This window comes from Falco punctatus, assembly GCF_963210335.1.
Source record: "Falco punctatus genome assembly, chromosome: 8".
In the NCBI taxonomy this organism is placed as follows: Eukaryota; Metazoa; Chordata; class Aves; order Falconiformes; family Falconidae; genus Falco; species Falco punctatus.
The window spans coordinates 48,390,447-48,418,219 of NC_137588.1; the positions used below are offsets into that span (position 1 = coordinate 48,390,447).

Genomic DNA, 27,773 nt, shown 5'->3' on the forward strand with positions numbered 1-27,773 from the left:
ACCTAATTTATTTTGAAACCTGATTTGAAATAGTGCACAATAAAATGCTAGACAAATGCATCTTGAGGTGTTGGTGGGTGTAGTGTGGTTTTATTTGATCACACAATTTACTTTTTCAAGCCCATTTTGTTCTGCTTTGTGTGGCTTTCATGTCTTACTAATTTTTGCCTTCCTAAGCCATTTTGTCATGGTTTTTACCGTTGTCCGTAGCTCTGCTGTGCCTCACTGTCACACCAAAGTGACTCGCTGTCATGAAGTCGGTCTTCAGGATAAGACTTTCTTTTTATAAGTCTGAAATACACTTTACTTTCGACTCTTCTCCATCCGGGTTGCCTGATCATTTGTCTGGGTTGAAGGTCTGTCTTTAAAGAACTAATATTTTGTTGCCGGCAAAAGAAAGGGGAGGTGAAGGAAGGGTCAGGGTGTGGATCAGTGTTAAACAAATTGTGAAGGTCACAAAGAATTTTAATCTGGCTTGAAAGAAAGACTTGTATCCAGCAGCACATTTTTGTTTGCGATAGTCTGAATGGACAATTGTGGCTACTTTGAGAATTTGGTGTAGACTGCATGACTGGTATAAATTGAATTAGTCTCATGACAAGGACATAGTCCCCTCTTTTTTCTATCTGTCTGATGGAAAGCAGAAGAAAGCCCTGCGTGACACGTCTTGACCCACAATGTCAATGTGGGCTTTTGTGACAGGCTCTGATTTCTGGCCTGTCATTTGATAAAGCCAATTTGGTGGAGACTAGGAAGAAGGCTTGCTGCAACACAAAATGTACTTACAGAAAAAAGTATCTGGTGGTGAGTACAGATGACTGCCGTTCCATCTTAATAGCCATTAGAAAGCCACAGTTTCTTCCTGAAAATGGGGCAAAGTCTTGGCCTTGTATAGCACAGGGACACAGACACACCAAACCATGCACTGTGTAATATCCTGCACTGTGGCATCACCTTTCTTTGTCCTTTTGTCCAGCCATCCCTGTGCCTTCCATTTCCTCCATTTGCTTATTTCTTATGTTTTTCTTTCTCAATCTTCTGCCTGCCTTTTGTCACTTACACTTTTCTCTTCCCCCCACTTTATACCCGTCACTGGAGTGAAATCAGTCCCTCTCTTCCATGCTAACAGGGTACCAGCAAAGAAAGCATTGTGAGTCCTGCTTTTCCTAAGACCAAGAACATCCCAACTTTCTGATTTTGTGTCTGTTTCCCTCCCATTCCTGATGCCCTCCTTCCTGCCTCCATTGGCACTGGCTGAGGTGGAAACATTTATAGGACATCAAAGGAAAAAGCAACTGAATGCAGTTTGTGTAAGATAAAAGTGCAACTTGCAGTGCTTATTGCTCTACTGCACTCACAATGCAGATCTAATGATTTAAATTGAAAGATTTTGTAATGTTTTAAGTACTAGGAAGACAGTATGAATTGCTGCTGGTTTTGTTTATTTTAAATGACATTAGAAATGCTCTCCTTCCCATTGATACGCAATGCAGTGGTCTTTTTTAATGCAGTGCATCAAGATATTTTCACTGTAAATTTGCAAAACTCACAAGAAAATGATTGTCATGTTTTTCCTGAATACTAATTTTAAATAAGAGGCTGTAATCTGAGCAGGGGTAGCCAAGTATTTTTGCAGTCATTAAACAAACAGGAACATGGTAAGAAAATTATATTTACGCTACAGGGTTGCAATTTCAAGGGATAAGATTTGGCTGCAGATGCTCTGACAGTGAATCATGGCATTGTTGCCAGTGTCATGACCACATCTGAGTGATGTTTTCTGGAAGTTCCATCATTTGTATCACGAATTCTGGTGGGTTTTGTTGGAGAGTCATTTCAGCTTATGCCACAGAGGAGATGAAGAAAACTGAAACCATTGTATGGCGTAACAAATCCAGAAACATTTACTTTTCTGAGCATGTGTATGTTCCGTTATCTCATGTAGATTTGGGAAATGTGCTCTCTTTGTTAATATGATGTATTTTTTTTCTCTTCCCTTATTCAGAGACCTGAGTGAAAATCAGATAAAAGGAATCCCTAGAAAAGCCTTTCGAGGAATCATTGATGTGAAGAACTTGTAAGTGACAACTTCATTAATATTAGTGGTGAAAAACATTCTCCCTGGGTTACATCTGCCTGTTACTATTGGCTTGAGTACCATGTAGTTAGCTCGGTGCAGCACAAAAAGGGAGCTGTGGACCCTGCTGTGTGCAGCAGGTTGTCGTCAAGGGCCTCACATGCTGCTTTGGTCTTGTGTGCACACTTTGCAACGTACCTGGGCAAAGAAAAATGTATACGTAGGGGTTTTACCCCGCCCTTCACTGTAGTCCTGCAAAGTCATGGTCCAAGCCTTGAAGCAAGATATGCATAGGAAAAGAACTGGTAGAGTTTGGGGATGAAATTGAAATATTTCACTTCGATTAAATTCTCTGTCCCACAGCTTGGGTGGGAAATAAATAGGGCAAAATGTGGCATACAGGCACAGTAGTTGGGCACGATTATCAGAAAATGAAAAAATAATGTGAGAAATTAACTGTGCATGCTTTGACAGTTTGTATTAAAAATGAAAATAACTTTTAAAAGCCATTAAAGAAAATCAGGTTTTGCTGTTTGTACTAATGAAGCTAGTCTGTCTTAGCCGTTTTCTATAACATATAGCCTGAAATACATGTAAATGAAGACTTTCAGCTCTGTATTTCCAGAGCTGCTAAAGGCTCTTATATGTTACAAACCAGAAATATATTTCTGTGCGTGCCCACACGCTAACGCACCGTTGGCATTGTTAGAGTCAACACAAGGTGAATTGAAAAAGGAAATAACAGCCAACAAGTTGGCAGAGAGTCAGGATTTCCTGAGAAGACTTGCAGCCACTCTCAGAACCGTTTCAGAGCCATTAGTATTAGCACTGTGTTACCACACCAGTAGCTGGAATCTGATACCCCACCATGGTAAATATTGTCAGCATAGTGTAAATAGTGTGGATTTATCCTTCGTGTGTTTATGTTGTAGAAGAATTAGCTAGATGATGTCTAAAAAGAAGCACTTTTCTACAAAGAGTCTTGCAACATAACACGTGTTTTCATTTCTTGCCCTAATGAACAACCTATTTAGTGTCCAGACTATTATTATTTTTTTTTTTTCTACAAGCAGCATGGAAACTGTTAAGGGCAGTCAGTCAACATGTATCAAAGCACGGCCACATCTGCATTCAAGGGCAAAGCACAATTCTTGTACTTTCTCTGGTGATACTGCATTGCAGGGACTATCACATCACTGGGGTTTGTGCTAGGGAGACAGTACTGCAAAAGACCAAAGGAGGACTTCCCCCAAACTGGAAAAGATAGGCACAGGAGCAACTCTGTGAAATGCCCCCTGCTTTCTAAGCACTGTGCAAGGTGCTTTTGGAGATTTTGGGATAGACAGAATGTGAAGACTTCTACACATTGTCTAACGTTTGCAGCTGTTTCTGCAGGCAATCAGCATACTAACCTTGTGTTCTTCAATGGTTTGCTGCTTCCTTCCTTCATATTCAACAGTGACTTTAGCTTTTCAGGTGTGAAGGCTTTTTTACCTCAACATCAGCCTGAGAAAACATGAGAAAAATTGAGGAGCCAATTAAACTCATCTAAGTCTGTACGGTAATGTTGTTCTTCAGTGGAGGAGAATCAGAGGACCTGTGTGAGCAGGCCTAGCTTTTAAGACACAGGAAAAAATGTAGAATATAGATTATAATGGGAAGATGTTTGTGGATTTTAGACAGAAACAGTGCTCTTTTGTCATGTTAGCACGAACTTTACTTACGTTATGTAATCTAGAGCAACAATAGATGGTGTTTTGTTTCAGAAAATCTAGCTTTCCCTACTATAATTCACCGTTAGTTGTGTAACGTAATTTAAAATAGCAAAGTTTACATTCAGAGATGCATTTGCTTCTGGCAAGCTGTCAGAAAAATCACAGGTATTCTCTGATTTATACACCCAATCTCAGTGCAGAAGGAACCAGAGTCTCACTTTTGCATGAGCCAGTATCAAGGGATGGCTGGCTGGAGTGCTTACAGGAACTCCAGGAATGTTGGGACCTAAAACTTTAACAAAAAAATGTGACTGCTAAGTTAGGCAGTATCTATTATTTTGATGTAAAAGATACAGTGTGAGAAGTGCTTCCTTGCAGCCCCCTTTTCTGTCTTTCAGGAATACTGTAGTTATCACAGCATCATAGAATAATTCTGGTTGGAATTGACCTCTGGAGGTCATCTAGACCAACCTCTGGCTCAGCAGGAGCACAAAGCTTACTAGTCTAATGAATAGTTTTGCTGATGTAAGCCACAAGTACTGATTGTTCAGATAAATACCAGAAGAAGCAAACTTTTCACTCAGATCTGTAGTAATTTTTTCTTGATAAGGAATGGATGAATTGTGCCCAGAGTGGTTCATTAGATCAGATGACTGTTGCTTCCAGACACAGAGCAGTGGCCTATGAGTTGCTGAGAAAAATGGGACAAAATCTTGAGCCAACTTGCTGCTGGCATCTAAATTTCTGCAGCAGTAACTGTAAGGGTGTGATGCAAGTTGAACCAAGTTAATATTTAAAGCTCTTAAAGCTTTAAGCAGTAAGCTTAAGCATGCCAATTCCCATTCTCAGTCTAGATTTGGCAGCCAAATTGCTCCCTTCTGAGTCACAGAAATGACCATGCCAATGAGCACAAGTGTTCGAGCAGCTAGAGGAAGAGAATGAGTCTTTGCCTGTCGGTGCCATTCAGCTGTTCAAACACCTGCACTGCTGATCGCCTGGTGACTCTCCAACACATGTGCCAATGTGATAGCGACAGAGTTGGCCATTTCTATGGTTATCCCTTTGCAGGTTTATTGTACTCTCTCAGAGTTCTTCTGCCTTGCAAAGTATGTTTTTGAGGGATCTTGGAGACTTTTAGACTTAAGAATAAAGTTACATGTTCTCCTACCCTCCCCAAGCCTTTCCAATTTATCTTTTAAATTCACATAGGGAAGGGCTGGCATGAAATTGTCTCTTTCTGTCACTTGACATCTAACATGGCCTCGAATTCTTCCAGTTTCTACATAGTTTCTAAATGCCATGGCAAAAAGTAATAGCTCTGTAGATATTGTAATAGGGACACAGCAAGTGCTAGACCACATGAAAGTCTCCAGATTAATGCTGTCTTTAACAGCAGCTTGGAAAGCTTCCCTCAGGAAAAAATGTGGAGACGTTGATGCAATAGCCTAAGCCAGGGCATGAATTCCTTTTGGACACAAACTCTGAAATATGCCATCTCTGGGCTTAACATAAATTACTGTGGGTGCCATTTGGAAACCCTGTGAGAACTACCCTATCTCAGCGTGGCCACAGCAGCAAGCAACACCAAGTGGCAGACTGCAGCCAGTTGGAGCATAATGGTGTAAAAAGAGTTCCTGAATTTAAGGGCAGAGGTGCTGCTGCGTTTGCTAAGTGATGAGAGTCTTTGGTGACGTCCCTTGAGCACCAGGGCTGCAGAACTGGCTTGCTACTGGTATGATTTTGGACATTTAAAAAAAAAAAAAAAAGGGTTAAGATAATAGGAAAGAAAAAAGAAAGGTGTTACAGAAAGCAGTGTTTAGGGATAGTTTTCACCATACCTTTCCTTTTAAATGGTAAAAGCTTTCTATCTTTAGTAATTCCTTAGCAAAGCAGTGATCCCCGGAAAATGGGCTTGTGTAAGGGCTGTGCTAAAGAAGAGCTTTTCAACCTCAGGGAGGCCAACATTTTTGCATGAGACAAAGCCAAAGCAGAGACTGCCAAGATGAGGTTTTAAAACTCCCGAGTGGGGGAAATGTAGCTGTGTGAATTATTTTCATATGAAGTGTTTTCTGCTGTTTGACTATAAAATCAAAGGAAGAATCTGCACATAAAGAATATGTTAGTAAGTCTATTTCTAATTAAAATATATAAATAATTATACAGCTTTTAGAAAGTTTCATGAACACATAATGTCCATTACCAATAGTGAACTTGTAAGGAAATTTGGTGTAAACTAGCACTTTGAACATTCTGTGGAATAGACACATAAATGCTGCTCCGTGGCCCTAAAATAATTGAACAAGAAAGGGCGAGAGAGGGCCAGCTTGCGGCGCGCACCTGTATTCAATTTCTGTTACTTACCACTTAGAGAACAGGAAATGTTTTTTGCAGGAATCTAGCCCCAAGTAAGCACACTTATTTTAAGAATTAAAGTACATGTTTTGGGGTCTTGTTGAGCTTTTGGCTAACTCAGCACTGTCAGCCACGGCCTTCCGTCATAAAAATATATACAGCCGCTTCTTGGATTGCTGCACATTTACCCTGCTTGTATCACATCTTGGCATTCAGACGGGAGTTCTCTGGTGAGGCGTTCCTGCAGTTTCTCTTGAATTAGCCTGGCCAGCCCACCTTGTCAAGGGCAGCCAGATTCCCAGAATAGGAATATGCAGAGGCTGACTCAAGTAAAGATCCTGTAACTGTAGCAACCATTCTTTTGAGGTGTTTCTTGTGGTTATTGGCAGGATGCTCCCAGCTCTTCCTCTTGCTGTGCCTCTCTTCAGGACTGTGAAGCTGAGCATAACCCATCGAGCTGCGTGGGGATTGCAAAGCAGCATAGGAATGGGATTCTTGGAGGCATGATGATATCCAAGCTTGTGTTGCAGGGATCGTTTCTCCATAAGAAATGCACAGGACAAATTTCAAAAAATTACTCTTTCTGGCAAGCTGCTGTCCTGTGTTCTTTTGCCATCTCTTGACAGAAGTTTATTCCTTTGTTTTGTAGCATTGCAGTGAGGAAAAACAATAGCCCAAGACTTAACAGCAAGCAGAGATCTCTCTGCAAGTAAAATGGCAAGACTCTGGCTGTGTATTTCCCTAAGCTTTTGCCCCTTTGTCACCCATCCCTACCTTGCACCGTTCAGACAGAAGGAAAAGCCTCTTGTGTAAGCAGTGAGAGTGCAAACATACATCTTGCATATATACAGAGTGCACAGTCTTGGTGTCAGTGTCTATAGAATCGTAGAGTCATTTAGGTTGGAAAAGACCTTTGAGATCATCAAGTCCAACCTGGGTTACTGGGTCTTTCAAGTCCACCACTAAACCCCAACTTCGCATCATCAACAAATACACTGAGTGCGCACCCCATCCCCTTGTCTAGCCCCTTTGGTAAAGATGTTCAAGGGACGGGCCCCGGCCCTGAGCCCTGGGAACCCCCCCGAGTGCCCGGCGCCAGCGGGATGTGACTCCATTCCCCACCGCTCTCTGGCCCGGCCACCCAGCCAGCTTTGACCCCAGCGCAGAGCCCCCCGGGCAGCCATGAGCAGCCGGTGGCTGCAGGAGAGGCTGTGGGAGACGGTGTCAGAGGCTTCACTAAGGCCCAGGACACACCAGCCACAGCCTCTCCCTCGCCCACCAGGCCGGGCAGCTGGTCACAGAAGGAAATGTCTGTGCATCCTCTGTGATCACATCAAGGAGCAAGTGCTGGTGGCAGGGCTGGGTGGTAGGAACTGTCCTGTCTCCATACTATCTATAAGGTTCAAGCTCTTTCACATCAACATCTCCCAGCCCAGGAAACTGCATGATTCATGGAAAGGAAAATGAATACATATGCAGTGTGGATGTGTGGGGACACAGCAGCAGAGCAGAGGGGGAGCCAACCCGACAGTGCAGATATCCCGCTGGAACACCACACAGAGCTAGTGCTACATGAAATTACACAGTTACTGTTTTTTGTGTGAGGAGTTGCTGCCGTTTCTTCTTCATTCACTGGAACTCAGTTCTGTGCATATTCAGCTTCTGCCTTTTACCTTTTGTAGGCTTTGACTGTAAAATAGAATTTTGTAGCATTGGGATTCAGAAAAACACAAGCTAACAGGTTCATCTGTCATGATAATACAGGCTCATTGCATTTCTGTCTAAATATTTCTTAGCCACACGTAAGATAATAGCTCTTATTACTAGAACAATTACTGCAAGCCACATTTCTTGCATCCTGGAGCCACTTAGGAAATTGTGGGTAATATCCTTCTTTATAGCCCTAAAAGTTACTTTGGAGGAAGAAATTGAGCATTTAGATTTTTTTTTTAAATGTAGAAATACGTCAGCACATATGTAACTTTTAACACTTCTGTAAGTTAGTACACATTTAATTTCTTAGTGGTTGCATTACCTGTGCAACGTAAAAAATCAGAGCTATGTGAGTACTGTAAAATATTTTTGTGACTATTAATTTCAGTTTCTTATTTCTTAAATGGCTTTTCCTGGAAGATACTCTTACTTTTTTCTGCATGAATCTACTATTAGCATCGATCCATGTGACTTTTACAAAAATTAAACATCTAGATTGCACATTCAGGTTTTGGAAAAAGCTGAACTTGCTCTTTACGCTGAGGGGTATTTTGCATTCACTTACACAAAACATAAAAATGTGCCTGTGTCATTTTTTTATCTATCACAAACAGCAGTGCAGAGGATATTTGTAATTTTTGCCATTCAGCCGTAGAATAAAAATAATTAAACGTACCTGTCAAGTTAAAATAATGAAGAAACCCAAGGAAATAATGATTGATTTGTGTGTAGCCATTTCACTAGCAGAAATCAAGCAAGTGATTGTGAGTTATTTGCTGTACATAAATATGCAGTATATCTCAATGAAATGTTGCACTAGAAAACTTAACTCCTTTAGTCTGGTTTCTCAAGGGAAGCTATTATCCAGAGCCCTCTGAAATTCCTGGCCGTAGTTTCTTGATATTCATGTACAGTACTCTGTGTTACTATTGCAGTTTGCAGTAAAATAAAACAAAAGGAGGAAGGCAAACTGTTGGCCAGATTTTCTACTCATTTGGTGTAAAATCTGGAATAAGTCTACTGAAGTCAGTGGTTGGCCTCAAATAAAAGCAATGAAATGGCTGAAGGAGAATTGATTATCACATGTTGGCTTGTGTATTTGCTTATGTATCTTTCAATGGGCTGAACAATATGTGTCTGCATTTGATGTTGTGCATGAAAGGCACAGTATATTTCAAATATGAATACATGAAAATTTGAAGAAAGGATGAACTTCTATTATGGAACAGGTTTCAGGTTGCTTTGATCTCAGCTGGTATTTTTGCGTGTTTTCAGAGCTGGCATAACAGGTCAGAGGTAATGAAACAGTTATTTGAAGACACTCATTAGAAACAAGCCTTTTGTACTCTCTAGGGGTGAAAAGATTGTATTACTTCAATCTTAAAAATTTGTAAATAATTTTCCTCCTCCTTATCTGTAAATTCATACTGCACTCAGTGTATTCCAATAGTATATTCCTTTATATCTCCTGTAATTGATATTCATTGTGATAGCGACCATAATGAATTCAAGAGAGATCTCTGTGACCATCGCATTTGCCTTCCTAGAAATTCCGGTGTAGTGCAGCATTATTATACAATTAAAATAACACGTTACCATCTTCCCACCTTCTACGGAGAAATATCACCTGCAGCATGCATTAGTTTTATTAGTTTGAGCTTTTGCCGTCTGTTCTAGCCCATATAAAAAATGCAAAAAGCATACAGTATTATAGAGTCATAGAATCATTTAAGTTGGAAAAGCCCTTTAAGATCACAGAGTCCAATCATTAACCCAGCACAGCCAAGTCCACCACTACACCATGTCCCTAAGCACCACGTCTATATGTCTTTTAAACACCTCTGGGGATAGTGATTCTACCACCACCCTGGGCAGCCTGTTCCAGGGCTTGACCACCCTTTTGGTGAGGAAATCTTTCCTAATACCCAACCTAAACCTACCCTGGTGCAACTTGAGGCTGCTTCCTCTTGTCCTATTGCATGTTACTGGGGAGAAGGCACTGACACCACCCCCCACCCCCCCCCCGTGCCCACAGCCCCTGTCAGGTAGGCATAGAGAGCAGCGAGATCCCAGAGTCTCCTCTTCTCCAGACTAAACAGCCCTGGTTCCCTCAGCTGCTCCTCATAAGACTCGTGCTCCAGCTCCATCACCTTTCTCTGGACATGCTCCAGTGCCTTAATGTCCCTCTTGAAGTGAGTGGCTCAGAAATGAGCACACATTTGAGGGGCGGCCTCACCAGTGCCGAGCACAGGGGGTCGGGCACTGCCCTGGCCCTGCTGGCCACGCTGTCCCGGCTACGAGCCAGGGTGCTGCTGGCCTCCTTGGCCACCCGGGCACGCTGCTGGCTCCTGCCCAGCTGGCCACCAGCCCCCCCAGCCCCTTCCCCGCCGGGCAGTTCCCAGCCCCCTGCCCCAGCCCGCAGCGCTGGGGGGGCTGTTGTGCCCCCGGGGCAGGACCCGGCACTCGGCCTTGTTGAACCTCCTCCAGCTGGGCTGGGCCCCTCGGCCCGGCCTGCCCAGGTCCCTCTGCAGAGCCTCCTGCCCCCAGCACATCAGCTGTCCCCCAGCCTGGTGTCCCTGCAATCCGCCTGGGGGTGCGCCCCGTCCCCTCGCCCAGCCCCTCGGTAAAGATGTTCAAGGGACGGGCCCCGGCCCTGAGCCCTGGGAACCCCCCGAGTGCCCGGCGCCAGCGGGATGTGACTCCATTCCCCACCGCTCTCTGGCCCGGCCGCCCAGCCAGCTTTGACCCCAGCGCAGAGCCCCCCGGGCAGCCATGAGCAGCCAATATATTTCACAGTTAATCATTAAAAATACATGCTTGATTAAAATGCACGTGCATGTTCCCTACACAATGCAGAATGCATTTAAGGTGAGAGATGTAAAACCAACCAAGCAGAGCCTAAGACTCAGCAGTGGACATTTTGTAATAGAGTAATCTCTATGTTTTCATTTCTTCAGCTGGCCTCACGCGAAGGTGGCAGAGAAGTTGGTTACTTCGTTTGCCCCTTGAGAGCTGTGCCCCTCCTTTGCAGGACTGACTGGCTGTGTCACAGTTTTGCTTGGGGAGCTGCTGCTGGCTGTACTGCCTGAGCACAGTTTGGCATGTTACCCTTTTGCTTTTCTGTCTTCTAGTTTATCCACTTCTGAATTACTAACCCTTAAAATCTACCTGCCCTGATCTTTCTAAGTAACTTCTCTTGTCTATCTTACAGTAAAAATCAGAGGGAAAAAAAAGCAAGAAAGTCAAAATGCTGTGCAGCCTGGCTTCTGGCAGGCAGGCAGGTGTAGGGAGGAATTGTGTTTTCGTTAGTCCCCAGCTGCCCTGTCTTTGTCCATCAGGACCATCGTAGCTGCTGCAGCCATAGCTAAAAGTAAACCTATTAGGAATGTAAAGGTTAAAACTTTACGTTTAATTCAGAAATTGCATGCTTTTAATCACAGTTTCTTCTCTGCCTATGGTGAATAGGCGTAGCAGTTTCTCTTTGTATTGTAGGAAGGGTAGGCAGCGCGTTCACCAGCTGCACTTCCTGGCAGCCTGAAGTACGGCATCTTGGGGGCAAGGGTGTGTGCCCTGTCCCGAGGGAAGGCTGCCCTTAAACCCCTTCCCTTGCCGAAGAGCCTTGTGCTGGATCTGAGGGTGAGAAAACTGTCTTGAATATAGAGTTAATTCGGCATTTTTCTAGAATACGGTGTATGTGGGTACTGCCTCCTGACTAGCTGTGCTCTCTACCGTTTTATCATGATTGTCAGGAAATTTTTTGCAAGTGTTTTGCAAGTGTCATTACAATCCTGAAACTTTTGCATATATCTCTCTTAACATCGTGAGGAGTAGTCATTATTCAAAATTGCCTTCTTGGGAAAGTTTTGTGGGTTTTTTTGCATTGTCCACTGATGCTAAAAGATGCTGGTTCAGCAGTAACATTGCTAGCTGGTGAGCTAATTTCAGCCTTGCATAGTGCATTATTGCAAATGCTCGGCAGTAGTGTTATGTCAGCCCTTCACATGGTGAACTGCAGGGTTTGGTCCCAACCTGCAGGATATTCCTATATTTTATGAGAAGAGCTGATAAGAGGAATGCTGCTTCCTTGCTTTATTCCTGAGCAACCTGGGACGGTTCCAAATGCATCGGGAAGCAATGGCAGAAACATGTGCAGACTAATAACCTGCAAATTCTGCAACACACGTGATAAATACTGGAAAACTCCAGAACCATTTCATGAAGTATTTGAACGTATGTCATATTCCGTAATGTGATTAAACTATACTTGCATTTTTTAAATACATTTCGGCTTTGTAATCCCCTTTCCCATGTCTCTCGCTAATAAATAAAACTCCAGGTGGACTAAGCAGCACAGAATGATCTTAAATCTGTTGAATGTGCTAAACTACCACTTGTACTTTACTTGAGATTGATTTCACAGATTGAAAATGCACCACTGATTTTTTTTTAATTATTTTATTTTAAATGAAAACATCTGAATTAAGCACAGTGGATGTCAGCTCTGTTTTTCTGTCCAGTTGCATTTCAGGAAGTATTTGTTTCATGGATGCCCATGGTTGTGGGCTCAACTAGCCACAAGGGATCTGTCACTGACAACTCATTAAAAGCCAGACTGTCACTTCTGAGAAACAGATTTCCTCACTGTAAAGGTTGCTTTCCCTCCAGTAAAATGCCAGATAAATAAAAGCTGAAATAGCTCTTAAGTGTGCTCTACCTATAAAATAGAAGTACATAAGCCAGCAGTATTTAGTAGTGGAGAATATATGTTTGGTGGCATTTAATATTTTTTAAATTTTCCTTTTTCTGATGTGAATCAGAGCTGTCTACCTCCATAGTTTTTATTTACCTTGTTTCTGTGTTTGGTATATTCACTGCAATATATCTTGTATTTAATACTAATTTTGGGGCAAATCATAGATTTTTAGATATTGCAAATTAAGACAAATTTAAACACCAATTGGTTTTTTGGTTTTTTTTTCCTTTTCTGGAAATATATTTCAAACACCATTTAAAAGATGCGCCTTCCTTGTGGAAAAAAAATAAAATCCTTGTAAAAAATCCTAATGCTGATAGCAAGAAAGATGAAGTGTACCGCACAACCCTAAGTCGTCCTTTCCATCTACTTCAAATTCTGTTCTGATCTTCTTTATGCTTTGTATTTTGCATAATTTATTGCCTTCTCCTGCCTAAGAGGGCTTCTTCTGTAGCCATTAGTAATGCAGCTCTGCAGGTTGGCCATCAGTGAGGGTTTTGAACAGTGACATGGATGTGCTGTGTCCCGTGAGGGAAGCGGCATAGCTGACACAGCGATGCAAACTGTTTGCACAGGAGACTGAAAAAGTCCAATGTTTGGGTGGGAGAACCCCAGTCTTGATGGTCACTTTTAAAATTTGTAGTGATTTTTCTGGTTGATTGGGTGAAAAATGGTTGAAAAATCAGTTTGGGGAATCTAGAGATTTAAGTTGTATATAATTCACTTGCCTAAATGGGATACTGGTGCAAATTTTTAAGTGAGGCTACAAGCTCCATGTCCAGAGCTTGGCAAAGGAGTGGGATCTGTTACATGGGGTTTGAAATCTGCTACAAAAAATCTGGGTGACTATTGATATTCCCAGAGATTACTTGTCTGCTCACTCATTTCAGCTTTCTGGGTTTATTATTCTTTTATCCTAACAAAGCATAGATAAATTTTGATGCGGCACCCATGCTGCGGCACTGCTTTTGTACAGAGAGTAATGAATAGCAGATTTGGCCCTTTTTCTGTTTTAATAGTCTTACAAAAGTCTCTTTGACAGAAACAAACTCCAGAAAATACCATGATTTAAAAACAGGCTATGTGGTATTCTTACTGTCCTTTTGATATAAAACTTGATTAAAATGGGATGTGACATCAGTTGAAAAAGTATGAAAATCAAATTTTCTTTATTTTATATTTTTTAGGCTCTCCTCTGCCTATAGTTTATCTTTGTGTAATTTATGCTGTCTTTGTGCCATACCTTAATTTTGAATACATTTGTTGAAAATTTCCTGTAGCATTAATCTATGATTGTCAAAAGGAACTTTTATTCTGACAAAAAAAAGATACCACTGGTTTTAATTATAATTCTAAATAGCTTCATAACCACTGTGAACTCTGAATTTACATCATTTTTATGATAGCCACACCATTCCAGGTTTATTGATTTTGTCATTTGCTTCATTACATTTAATGCAAACCTTTTGTATAGAATTATTCCGGTGCTGTGCTGGGCACGGAGGGGTCAGCGTATGCAGTCTCTAGCCAAAACAGCACTGCAATATCATTTTAGTACAGACTTCATGAATAAATGGGGGTTGTAAATACTGTCCACCAGCAGAACAAAGTTTGTTTTCTCCTCTTGACCTTTACAGCTGGACAAAGTTAAAACCATAGCTTAAGTTGGGGTTTTTTTGTTGGTTTTGGGTTTTTTTTTTTTAATAATTTCTCTCCCCTGTGTTGCAGCCTGGCTCTTCAGTCAGTGCAGCTCATGACTTCCAGCTAGAGAGGCAAGGGGTCTTTTGGCAGGAGTCGGGCAGTGCCTGCTCGTTCCATGGCAGTGCCACCCTTTGCTGCCAGACTTGCCTGGCCAGGCCAGTTCCGTGCAAAATGGAGATCTTGCCTACAGTGAAGGGATCTGTGGGAGTGGTGACCTGCTGCTCAGAATCGGTTCTGAGGAGCCAATGTGCTTTTTGGCTTTCAAGGGAGAGATGCTGTGGGTCTCTGGAGTCTCCAGTTGTTTTACCATTTCACTGGGATTAAGTTTTGATATTTCATTTTGTAAATAGGCACCAGTGTTCCTGGATTTGTTATACTTTTTAAAGTTAATAAAACTCCCTCAGTTCTTAATTAATACTGCATCACTTTTTCTGGATAACACAATTACACTTTTTAATCTTACTTCATTTAAAGAAAAGTGATGAGAACCTGGTGCAAATCAGGTAAGTAACTGGATTCTTGTTTTCTCCAGGAGGCAAGGAGTTAGGCTCAAAAATTAATTTCAGTAATTGATTGGGGGACTGGATTTCCTGCACCGCTCTTCCTTGACCACAAAATAAGATGGATGTCCCCCCTCCCTGACCCCACCTCAGCAAGGCTGCAGCTTGGCTATTGTCACTCCTCAACTCAGCTGCAGCTTTCTGTGCGAGAGCCGAACTGGGTATTTAAAATGACGATGACGACAACAAAGCCTGTATAGTTTCTTGCCACATTTAGAGCACAGAAGGGAATGATTATGTTTCTCATTCAGTGATTCAGTCTGTTACATGGCTTTGCTATCTTGCAGTTGGGTGGCTCCAGGAGATAAAGTGGCCATAGGAAAATGAAGCCACCTGCAATTCAGTTCAATCCAAAATTGTTATGCCTTGAAAGGAAAACATTTTTGGAGGAAAAAAAATAAAACTGTAATGGTATCATTGTATTTTTAGCCTTTTCATCATAAATTGGTTTTATATGAACATATGTTCACTGTGTATGTACAGCAAGGGATTTTATACAGTTCCTTTTACACAGCTAAATCACTGCCTCATTTGAAAGTGTCCTCAAAAGAAGCTCAGGCCATCTAAATCCTACATGGATGTGAAGAAGATCCTGTGGAGTATCCTCATTTTATTTTTAAAAAAATCATGTTTATGTCTGGATCTGCAGCGTTGTCTTCCAATGTAAAATAAGGATCTAACTCTTACGTGAAGCACGGAGGGAATCCTCCGGCACTCAAATGTCTGTTATGAGATGAACAGGAGTAGTGTAAAGTTGATTACCTAGGTACAAAACTGAGAATGTCTTTAGTAAAATAGCTTTGAGGTAGGCAAGAATGAAACCCCTTTTGTTTAAGAGCAGACGACATAGGGTGCATATGAGACAGCAGCATTGGAAAGGGCTGTTAGATGATGGTCTCATTTGTACAACTGATTTCTACTACCAGATATAATTTTCCTCCACTTTTTTTTCCTACGAAAAGCCTGTGGGATCTAATTTTGCTTTTGTTTAGCCTTTGGTAGTCCCATAAATGTCAAAGAAACAAATGAAAGAATTCTATCTTCGTGTGGAAGTAACCTCTGCTCCAGTCTTTTGTGGTTTTTTTTAAAGCTCTTTTTGGAGGTATTTTTCCAAATCATTGAACAGTAGTACAGTAATGCTATGATAATATGCATACACAGCTTGTCCAAGGTGCTGTTTTCACATTTAGAATTCTTCTTCCTCTTGTTTTACTAGGAAAAGTGACAATTTCTTAATTGTTCTTTTGAAGGAGCATGAGACTTTCAGGAATGATCAAGACTATTTCCCTATATAATTCTGCCTCCATATCCAGTCAATCAGAAATTGTTTATAAGGCAGTCATGATATGTCAATACTGGAATATAGAATGATGCTTTTCCTAAAAAAAAAAAACACCAACACCCTCCCCCCCCCAAAAAAAAAAAAACAAAAACAAACAAAACAAAAAAACCCAAACAAACACCAAATGACCAAACCACCAAACCCTAGAATTTAACTCATTTAAATGAATACGCTAATGGGTTATATGAAACAGTGACGTGGTGCACAGGTTTTCTTACAGCAAACATTTTGTGTTAGGATCCCCAGAAGCAGTTTCTGCTGCATGTTCAGGTGCACAACACACGAGTCACCGCATCCAGTCTACTTCTGAATGCAGTGGCACGGTGTACTTTCCACACACATTAAAAATTACTTGTCACGATGCGTGGTGGGAAATGGATCTTTCTGGTATGAAAAATTAGCTTTAGAAATGAGATTGATCCCCCCCCCCCCCCTTCTTTTTTTCATCTTCTTTCCATTTTCTTTTGTGACCCCTCAGTAGCCCTGTACATGAGTTTCACCCCTGAACCTGCTTTATTTTGTATTTAATTTATATGCTCAAGCTCAGGTCATACGCAGCATCAGCTATTGATTAGGTCCTGCTTTTAAAAACAGTCTTATAAGGAAGATGACTGTTACAAGGATGTCAAGTGGTTTGCCTGGGATGATTCACAGAATAAAGGGACTCGCAGTTATCTGAAGCATTTTGGTGGAGGGGTTGTTTGGATTTTTGCTCTCTGCCTTGAGCTCACGTTGCTTTTCAAAGGTGCAGTGCTCTCACTTCTTGTGGAGCAGCTGGAAGGCATAATTAAGGGTTAATGTTCAGGCGGGGGCATAAGCAGCAAAGTCTTGCCAATAAGTTAGACAAGCAGCACTCTCAGGAGAATGACGGAAGGATGGGAGAAATGTCCTGTGAAGCCAGTTGTGCAGGTATCTGCTTTACCTACTTACAAAAGAGTTGTTGCTTTCATTGCAAGGAGGAAAACTTTGGGGTAGGGCTTTTCTCTGGCCTTTTTATTGAAGTGCTGTCACATTTTAGTATGAGTTAGATGTCTGAAATTTTGTTTAAAGGCTCAGGTAAGGTTACTGGTATGCTCTTTTGATCCAAACTTGCTGCCTAATCCTACTAGGGAGTAGAAGTTTTCTTGCACATGACTGCCTTTTTGTTATGACAGTCCTGGCAGAGGACGTAGCTGTCTCCTCTAGGAATATATTTATCGACTAATGTCAGAAAAAAAATACTAATAAAAAAATACCACCTAGCAAGAAAATTTCATGGATTAAGTTAACTTTTAAGATTCTTTGTTAATGGCTTCAGTTTTGTAAGGCTTGTGGAATCATTCTTCAGTGGCTACTGAAAAAACTAAACTCTGAGAAGAGTTTAGACATGTAGCCATTTATATTTAAGAATCTACAATATCTAAGGTCATCTGCAGGTTGCTGTTATTAATTTCAAAATGAAATATTTTTCTTTTAAAAAAATAAAAAATAGTAATTTGATGAGAAAAATAATAACTATTTGTCTATAACTTCCATGAAATACTCTAGATAAGCCTGCCTCTCAATATTCCTGCTGATGTTAGATGTCAGGTGTAAAAAATAGTGAATAATGCTAATCATATATCTTCTAATAAGCCACCCTCTATATCTTTTCTTTCTTTTTAAATTGGGAATGCAGTTGTTTCATGATGCTGTTTTTTACCAGTTTTAAATGGACTAATTCTTTTACACTGCTGTTCATTAGAAGTCCTTCTTTTACACTTAAAGGCAGACTTCCAAGTTCCTTCACTCAAGTCTCCTGCAAGGTAGAATAAAGCCCTTTGGAGGTGACCTGTTGTCCTGGTTTTGCAATGCATGTTGTCTTGGAGATCATGGCTGTCCCTTGGTACTAGGATTTCTAAACTGCGAAGTTTCAGATCCAGGGTCAAGTTATTCCTTGTCCAGCAGTTAATCTCTCTGAGCAAATAGTGATCCAGAAGGAAAGCTGAAAGACTTCAGCACCTGTTAGGCTGCTTGCAAGTTCTACCAATGAACTAAGCTTATGTGAGGATATCGGTTACCGATACAGGTTTTGACAATATTTTTACTTTCAAGTACTGCGGTAAAAATTTAGTGCTGTTATACATGTTTTACCTATATCTTTATAAATTTACTTCATAAGAACAATAACATTGTAAGTATCTATTGCAGTGGGGGGTGTTCAGCAGTTCTGATATAAACTCTCCCTGTTCTGTGGTTACGCTGATACTTTATGTGTCCTGAGGCCAGGGAAGCATATTTTAATTTAGAAATGATGTAGGTTAGTGGGACTGAAAGTGTTGTGTTCGGTTCCTGAAATTTTGTAAGACTTCATTATGCTGCTGACAGCTGTGCATCTGCAGGGCGGATGCATAAATAAGTTAAAGGGTGAGGGACTCGAATACTACAGCAATCGCACAAATGCCAAAAATAGATTGATGCCATTTGCTTTTATGAATTAAAAGAAATAGACCTATGGTTTCATGTAGGTGGAAAAAAACACTCTCTGGTGAATATGCAGAAGAGTTTTCACGTATGCTCTGTTCCCTGTTCCTGCAGGATATATAGTAGTGCCACAATGATTTGGTAAAACATTGTTCAGAAAATTAAAGATCTTCTAACATAACTGAATGTAGTGATCCAAATATATTGGATGCTTATGGTTCATATGGGTGTTCAAATAGGAACATTTGTTCCAAAATGCTTGTAAACGTAGATCTGCAGGATGTATTGCTGTCCTTACCCTGGGTGATAAACACTTCACAGATGACGTGAATTTGGCTGGCTTGAAAACAATAAAACAAAATGGCATTTTTGTCAACTGCAATCCAGTTTACTGTGTATTTCCATAGCACTTTTCAAAGTATTTAAAAATTGATCTAATTACCAAGTCCCCAGATAACTAAGCACATCATTCTTTTTGGTTCCCATTTACTATATCAGGTCATTTATTTGCTTTCCTTTCCTGCAATCTTTTCTGGGTTTTCTTGTGATTTACTTTTCTTTAAAATTCTTTGTTTTTCTGTCTAGAAGCATGTTATTATTTCCTAACCCTTCTTGTTCTGTACATGCCCTGTTAAGTGTTTTGGGTTTTCATTTCTTATGTGCAGGTATTTCATTGCCAGCACAGGTGAGTTTTGCTAGTAGTCCAGGCCTGGTGTAGACTTGGGCAAAGGAGTGGGTGGTGGAGGAGAACACGAGTCACAGAGACATAACTTGTGTGACATCGTCTTTATGAAATATGTTATGAGGTTATTAAATTGAATATAGACAACTACTGGAGAAAGAAGGACGGTCTTCAAAGTCATGTGTAACTGCCCAACAGATATTCCATGTCTATGAGTGGTCTTCAACAATGTTGATAATGAGAAGTCACCTTTAGGCTGGCGTGCTCTGGACTCTTGCATGAGGCTCTGAATGCACACAGAAATGAGGTTTCCTCCCCCATGGACCTTACCATATAGCACGACAAGGCTAGACAACACTACACACATGTGAAATGAAAGGCAGTCAGTGTGGAGCAGGCTGTTTGGTGAAAGTCCGGCGGTTAAAGCTAAGTGCACACAAGCGTATGGCCCAGAGCAGCTTCTAGTCAAAGGTCTCACATTCTGCAGTTTCTCCCAGCTTATCCCCTTCCATACAGAAATTATTTCCTTATGTTTTGGGGTCTCTGTGACAAAGGTGCTTTCACATCACTAGTCTCCTCGACCCAGCACCCTCCCAGTCCTGAAGCCACTCTCGGGGCTGCTTTTTAACTGAAGGATCTTCTTTGATCTGGAAAGGATGGTTTCTTTTTTACACAGCATTTGCTGAGGATATCCCACTTTGTAACAGTAGGAAAAGAACAGATTTTAGGACTTATTTGAAGCCTTTACCAGTCTTCTCAGGAAAACAGGAATGTTATTTGCTTACTCATACATAAGGACATATCTAAGTACTTATATACGAGTAAGCAAATGTACTTACGTACCTACAGGAGTTACATATATAAGCACACAGAGTGCCCAGAGAAGTGCAGATAACTATATTTATGAACATAGTACAAATATAAATAAACGTATAAAAATGCACAGCAAGAACCCACCTTTTTGTAGGGTAAGTCGATAATTCAGAAATCCAAAGCACTTATTATGTTAACATATTTGTTTGAAATCACATGGGAGAACAAGCAAATTTGGAGCATTGAAGTATAGAGTCAGACCATAAGAAGTCATTCCAGTGGGAATTTGGATGTGGAACTTGAATTCATTGCCTTGAGTAGTGAGAATGAAGTTTGATGTAAATGCCTTAAAAGCTCAGAAACCCCAGGCGGAATTCTAATGTCTGTCTCCCAGCCCCAGCACCGACTCATCTAAACTGGCTGGTGTGCTTAGCTGGTATTGATTACCAGTCAGCCACAGATCTGACTTGCAAAATGAGATATGATACTAAAAAATGACAGCTATAAGGACTGTTAAAAACACATGATGATGACATTGCGCGTGCATTGAAGCAACCACTGGAAAACAGCTTTCAAATATTTTTATAGTATCTGTTGCTGGCCTTGTTTTATATCAGTAAGAGAGGAACAACCTTAGGAGCATAGTTACATGATGTACTTGGCTCTGCTGCTCTTTTTCAGTAGGCATGAGAAGTCACATACCTGCAAAGCAGAGAAACGTGTAGTCAGAGGGAGGAGTCAGAATTCCTGTGGACCTCAGCCATTTAGGACCATTTGTGCGTTATAAACTAAATCCCTGGCTTTGACAATGCCCAGAGATGTAGGCTAACACTCTTGTTCACTCACAAGGCAGACCTGTAGCTAAGCTAAGTGGCTTCTCATCTTAAAGGAATTGAAAACACTTATTCTTCATTGGTTATTCTTCAGTGGCCAGTTTAGAGTGGAAATTACTATAATAATTTAAATTTCATGTCTCAAAGGTGAGTTGCTGTTGCCTGATCAGTATAAGAGAAAAGAGGTAAAAACAAACAAAAAAAAAATGAAAGCAGCACCCCCACACACCTTTCATCGTTTGGAGTGGCATGTATCCTAAAAGTGGAGCCCACAGCTGTATTGAAGATGAAATAGCCTGCTCTTTGGAATACTGTATAAAAGTTTCTGAGCCTGTGCTAAGCAGGATCAGTACTGGAAACCCATATCAAAGTGTTTTAAAATGAATGCATCGTCTTGAAATATGTAGTGTTCCTTGACTATACTCCAGTGACTGTGGGTTTTAGTTATTATTTTGGCATTTCTTGGATGTTGAGGAAATGGATACAACCAAACTAAAAAAAAAAAAAAAATCCCCCAAACCAAAATGGGGGACTGAGATATTCTAAACTTTACTTCTCTCTCCAGCTTTAACTGGCCATTTTTGGTTTTTTAAAACAGCAGAATAAACCTGACTCAAAAAAAATATTGGTGTGTTATCCTAAGATACTACAGTTCATAAGTGCAAGACGTTAATTGCTTGGGTATGCATCCACAAGGTATTAATATTAATTTTGTAATTAATAAAAAAGTCACTAAAACAAAAGAACTCTATTTTTTGCCCAAAATTACCAGCCCTGTAACAAGGTTGACACTCTGCTGTGACTATACTCACAGCATTTACTCTTTTGGGATTATTTCCTCCTAATTTTTGTTTTAAGAGCTAGAAAACATCTCTCAAGTCATTGTATAACTGCGGGTGATAGAATTAATCTAATGTAATATGTGATTTCAAAGGGGACAGATGTCTGGAGATCGAATGTCAAGATTCCTTTTTGCTCTGTCATCTTCCTAACTCTGTAAAAGAGGTGCTTCTGGTGTCTGGCCCTTGGGCGCATTTACCTTCGCTTAGTTGCTGAGGTCTATTACATTTGCTCTCTGCTACAGCCTCTATCTCTTCATGTAATTTTCATGTTTGCTGAAAAAGTCTAAGCCTCTTAAAGGCATGAGAGCTCTAGTTTTCCTCTCAAAGCTGAATTTAGTAAATTATTAATAATAAAAATGTGTAAACAAAGAGACACCAGAATTAATATGATTTCCCCTCAGCAACCCTGTTAAATAACCACCTTGCTTTGCTACATCCCACCCTTCACCCTGGCAGCACACACGAGCATCTGTAGCCCCTTCCCTCGCCAAGCCACGCGCTGGCTGAGCTCCTGCTGGCAGCACAGGGCCAGCTCCAGGGCAGCCCTTTGGTGGTGGCCTCAGGGCAGCAGTAGTTATTGGTGTCCAGAACGTCTCCTGTCCTGCACTGTGGGTAAGAACCAGCAGAGCAATAACCCTGCCTTGTGCTGTCACTCTATAGTTTCTTGCAGTCCCCTGTCCTGCTGAATCCGTGGTTTGGAAATGCTGGGCACTCCAAACAAAGGTGTCATCTGTCTTTGACAACTGACCCTGATAGAAATTTTAATATTAAGCGATGAAGCATTCTGTGTCTTTATTTGCTAAGTTTTGGCTCTGTAATGAATTTGTTGCTACATGGACCATATGGACATAATCATTTTCAGGGGAAAAAGAAAAAAAAAAAAAAAACAACAAACCCCAGTTGCATGCTGCTGTATGGGTCTGCTGTAACAGCAAGCCTCTGGGGGCTTGTTTGGTTTTCCTCCAAAATGAGCATGATTTATGTGCTATTAGTTCCATGTCAGTATGGTACACCATGGTATGGCATACCGTGATGGTACATGAGCTTATGGCACACATCTTGACATGCGTCTCAGGCAGCAGGACCACAGGGGGCTGCCCATGGCATGGGTTCAGCAGTGCTGTGGTCCTCAAGGAGGGATGCGGGCACAGGGAGCCTGGTCCCTGCGGACCCGCTATACCAGTGTCTCCCCTAGAGCACCCCACAGGCACGCTGAAGGGTAGGACAGGGGTTAAGATTTGATGGAAGTGGTGGCTGCAGATGTGTGGACAGAGGTAACTTCCAGCCATCCTTGAAGATCAAAGGTGGAAAGCAGCAGTTACTTAGCGATCTGATTCTACCTGCAGCAGCTAGGTGGATGCTGACCTGCACCTTCTCTGCCCCGTGCTCTGTGTGCATTACAAATTTCTACGGATTATCTAGATTAAATATCTGCATATATATAAGTGCCTTAGTTTCAGATTTTCCACAGTTTCCTAGTAACATCCCTAATGATATGATTTTCTATTAATATTATTAATATGATTCCCTAGCATGAGCTCCTATTAATAAGGTGAATGTTTAGTAACATTTTGGAATTAGAACTTTTCTTTACATGTGGTATTTGATACTTGTCAACTGAAAATAACAACAAATAAACCAAAGATTTTTAACTAAGTGCAACCCTGCTGAAAATGTAAAAAACACTGTAGTAAATAACTTTCATATTCTCTAACACCTACTTTATCTTCCTTATTTCTTCCCCTTTTCCCCTTTGGGGCTATGGCAGAGGAGAACAACAGATGGTTATCAGTCAGGAGTAACTAGGGAAACCGCAAAACCTGCCCCAATTGCTATGGAGACAGCCATTTCTGTGCTTGGTATGCACTATTTGTTACATCAGCAACCAGAGTTAAAAAAAAAGAAAAAAAAGAAAAAAAGAAAAAAAATTGTTCTAAACCCCCCGACACTGAAAGGAAATCTTGGATTTGTGTGTATTTATCCTTGTGGGAAGAGACAGGAGCAGTCTACATGTTCATTTGCCACTTAAGTTTTGCATTATGCTAATGTGATGTCTGTTTTTTGACAGCAAGATTTTGAATTGTGAGTTAATGTAATAAAAGAACTTAAGAGTAAATACTGAATACTTTTGAATAGTTTGCGGAGTAATTATTTATAAGCAACTCTTCCCCTCCAAATCAGACATTGCTCCCTCCTTATTTGACAAACTGGCAACATAGGTCGGGTATGAAAACTGAAGGCAGGGAATATGACTGTGCACAATTATTTCATGCAGATGTTCAACCGTAGCTGTTGGCAATACCATTTCTTTTGGAAGAAAAAGAAAAAGGAAAATTGGAACACCTGTAAAAATCCCGGAGGGAGATCTCAGCTTGATCACAGCAGCTCTGTCATTTGTGTTTTGCACCACCGATTTACTCCACTTGAGAATTATTTTAATGGTGAATGTAATGGACCAATTCTCTAAATTTTCTAATACAAACAAGATTTTATGGAAAAAATTTAGTAAACCAGCAATAAAGAGTAAAAATTAAACATGAAAAATGCATTAAACGCATCTTTGAAAAAACTTTATTATTTCAATATAATTGAATTCAGTGTAACTTCAAAGGACCATCTTACACCATTTATGGTGCCTATCAATTTAATTTAAGGATAAGGTCTTCAGTTTGGTATGTGAGAAATTTTACATAGGTGTATGGATGTCACTGTCCTTTGAAATGTTAACTTTCTCAAAGTTATGAGGACTGGATCGGAGGCTGGACAATAAATGTTATAGAGTGTGTCTCTAATTCTTACAGGTTATTGAAAAGCTTCAGTGCCAGGGTGTAAACAGTACCAGAAAGTGGTGGCATAGACCCAGCAGTTTGTATTAAGAAAAAAAAATGGAAAAAGTTTGGGAAAAATATTGTCCAAACAGGTTCTTTTAGAGGTGTAATTAACAAGATTCATTTTTTTTCTAACAACAATTCTAAGTTACAGCAAATTTACCTTCCCATGAAACAGTTATTGAAAATTCCTTTAAATACTTTAATAATATAACACCTTTAATACGGATACTTCTGGTTAAATATGCAAGTCTTTTATTAACAAGGAAAAGGCTTTTGCTTAATCTCGGGTCTATAACAGTAGATATCTTTAATAGGAGAGTAATTTTGTATCTGTAACAGTAGAACTTCCTTAAATATGTAACTATTCTAACACTTCTTATGCTAAACAAGTAAAATATGAGAAACAGAAATCTGAAAAGTATTTATTACAGCACTTGTTAATACAGGCTTTTATTCAAATATTTAACTAGTTCCTGGCCAAAATATAGAATGAGGTTATAGTAATTAAACTACTGACGCAGTATAATTAAAACCCAGATTAACACTTGAGTTCTACAGTGGCCTCAGTAGGGTTTGTAAATGGAAAAAAAAATAAAATCCCTCACTGAAACAAATAAAGTACAAAATGCTGATTATACAGCTCATTATTGTGAAATGTTGATTCTTGAAGGACCTCTTCTTCATGAATGTGAGTATGGGTAATTGCAGAAAAAATATTGAAAGCTTTTATGTACAGCATGAGGTTACTTGGTGTACTATGAAGAAACATTGCTAGTACTGTAAACATAGGGTTTTAAACATGACTTAACTTCTACTGTTAGTAAAGGGTTAGATTATTTTGGTTTTGGAAAATTTCACCCTGGAAGAACTCAATTATTTAATATTTTAGAACAGTTTGAGGTGTATTTTTTTTTAAGAAAAGAATCTTAAATCTAGTAGCATGATAAAAATTTTATCAGCTCTGTTGCTGGAGTTTTTTATCTCTCAAATGTATTTGAAAACTAAATATTCCCTATTTTTGTGAGCAAAACCTCAAACCTTGGTGTTTAAAAGATCATTTCAAATGGCAAAAGAATATCAATGTTGTAAAATCCTATTCCTTTCAAATGTTATTTGAAATTTAACTCTCATGTATGATAGATAATGTATAAATCTAAATGGATAAACGAGAGTTATATACTACCAGGGGAACTGTGTTTTAAACAGTTAAAAGTGGTGTCTTAGCCAAGCCATAGCCTGTCCAGTGATATAAATCTATTAAGATGCAGTGTTACTTCTCTTTTCATAGAGAAGTGAATTATGTCTCAGGGTTTTTTTTTTAGAACACCAATTTTAAAGATAGACAATGATCAATCAAATGTAATTTAGTCACATAATTTTCCTGCCTTTTAGTAAAAACTGAGACGATCTATTGAGTCATGGTTAGAGTCAGATTATAATAATACATAAAGCATTATGTATCATAGCTCTACCATATGAAAGATGCCTTTTTCTCCGAATAGTTTTATAAATTCTTGCATCGTTTATAAGCATTCTTCTGTGTCACGCTTGACCTAAATCCCATACACCCATACAACATTTTCCTTGCTCGAGTATTTTGCTCTGTACTCTGAGACCTTCTGGTATTGCTCTTTGTACCTGTTTGTATTGTCTGGTTGCCAGTTGCCTGCTGTGGAGATCTCAGATCCCTGGAGCCTCTTAGGTGAGGTCAGAGGAGGTAATTCAATCACGGGCGAGCTGCTGGGTTTCCCAGGCTGGGATCTCAGCTCACTGACATGACGGTGAGAGCCCTGCTGACAATGTCACCCAGCCCAAGTCCAGCGCTTTGTGTCTCATGCATGAGAGAGGCGGCATTTAACCCAAACTCCTTAACACAGATAAAAGTTAGGGGTCTAACTTTTATCTAACAACAAAAATGTGGAAGTTCAAAGTTTGGTGATGTCTGTTCATGCCTTGGCTTGTAGCTCTTACAATGTGCCATATGTATTGTGTTCACACAGTTCAGTTATTGTGGCTTCATTCATCCTGCAGCCCCTCTCAGATGCAGAGGCTCACTTTTGCTGCCTGAGAACCCTTATTTTCTTCCAAGGCAGTTAAATCATGTGGTAGTTATAGAAAAAGTCTGAGCTTAGTGCTGTATTCCTTCAAAAGGCAGGAGTGAGCAGGGATATTAAAAGTGACTTTGTCCATTTTAGAATTGTGTCTTAAATCAGAGTTTGTGTTGTCTGACCTTTCCCCACCGTTATGTTAGGCCATTACATGCATAACATCCTTTTCATAATATTGAGGAGAAAAATATCTTCTAGAAAGGGTATGAATGCTGAAGAATAGAGATGGCATTTGGATCTGAATAAATGCTTTTGCTGGCTGAGACCATTGTTTAAATTTACCAGTAAGCCCGGCGCAGCTGATCCCTGTCTCTGGCGGCGGTGCCCGGGGTGTGCGTGCATGCCCCATCCAGGGGGCAGGGGTGAAGCAATGAGAGCAGCATCACATGCTCCTCAAGGAAATTTATGTGTCACCTCTGCTGAAATACTAATGGGGGGTTTTTTCCTCTTTCTTTTTAAATTTGAATTTTGACTTTCTTTTCATATGATTAGTTTTATGCAAGTAAGATGTTCTTCCCGACAAATGTTAGGCCTCTCTGTTCTGCGTGTTGAAGTGTTGCATGCACAGCTCACCCACCTTGAGTATGTGATGTGGCTGCTAGCCCACATCCCAGGAATTTTATTTTGTCTTCACAGGCATGGAAATATGTGTTGAACACCTGTCTTTGCCTCTCTGTAAGGCTTTACATGAAGTTTTCTCAAGACTTCAAACTAACACGTTCACTTGGCAGGAAGATGTTGTTTAGACTTCGAGCACAGATCTCACATCTTTGCTTAGCCGCTCGCCGCAGTGCTGTACGGATGCAACGAAACAGATTTTCTGTCTTTACACACAGAGAAATAAATGGGGAGGTGAAGGGTCTTAAAAACACTCACGCCTAATTTTAGGACAACTAACAGTTATATTCCTTTTGAGAAGAAATTCTCATGCTTAGGGTTAAACACAGATGTGAGTGCTTCGGCGTGGGAGACATGAGCTCTGTTACAGAGAAGCGTTAGACGTGTGGAT

At 40.4% G+C, this 27,773-nt stretch overlaps 1 protein-coding gene across 1 annotated transcript in view; it reads left to right on the forward strand.

The window, feature by feature from the left end:
* Positions 1-27,773, forward strand: part of SLIT3 (slit guidance ligand 3) — a 529,407-nt gene that overhangs the window by 268,689 nt on the left and 232,945 nt on the right. The window contains exon 5 of the mRNA XM_080399320.1: positions 2,006-2,077. Within this exon, the coding sequence (XP_080255446.1) occupies positions 2,006-2,077 (72 nt within the window). The remainder of the gene's footprint in view (positions 1-2,005; positions 2,078-27,773) is intronic.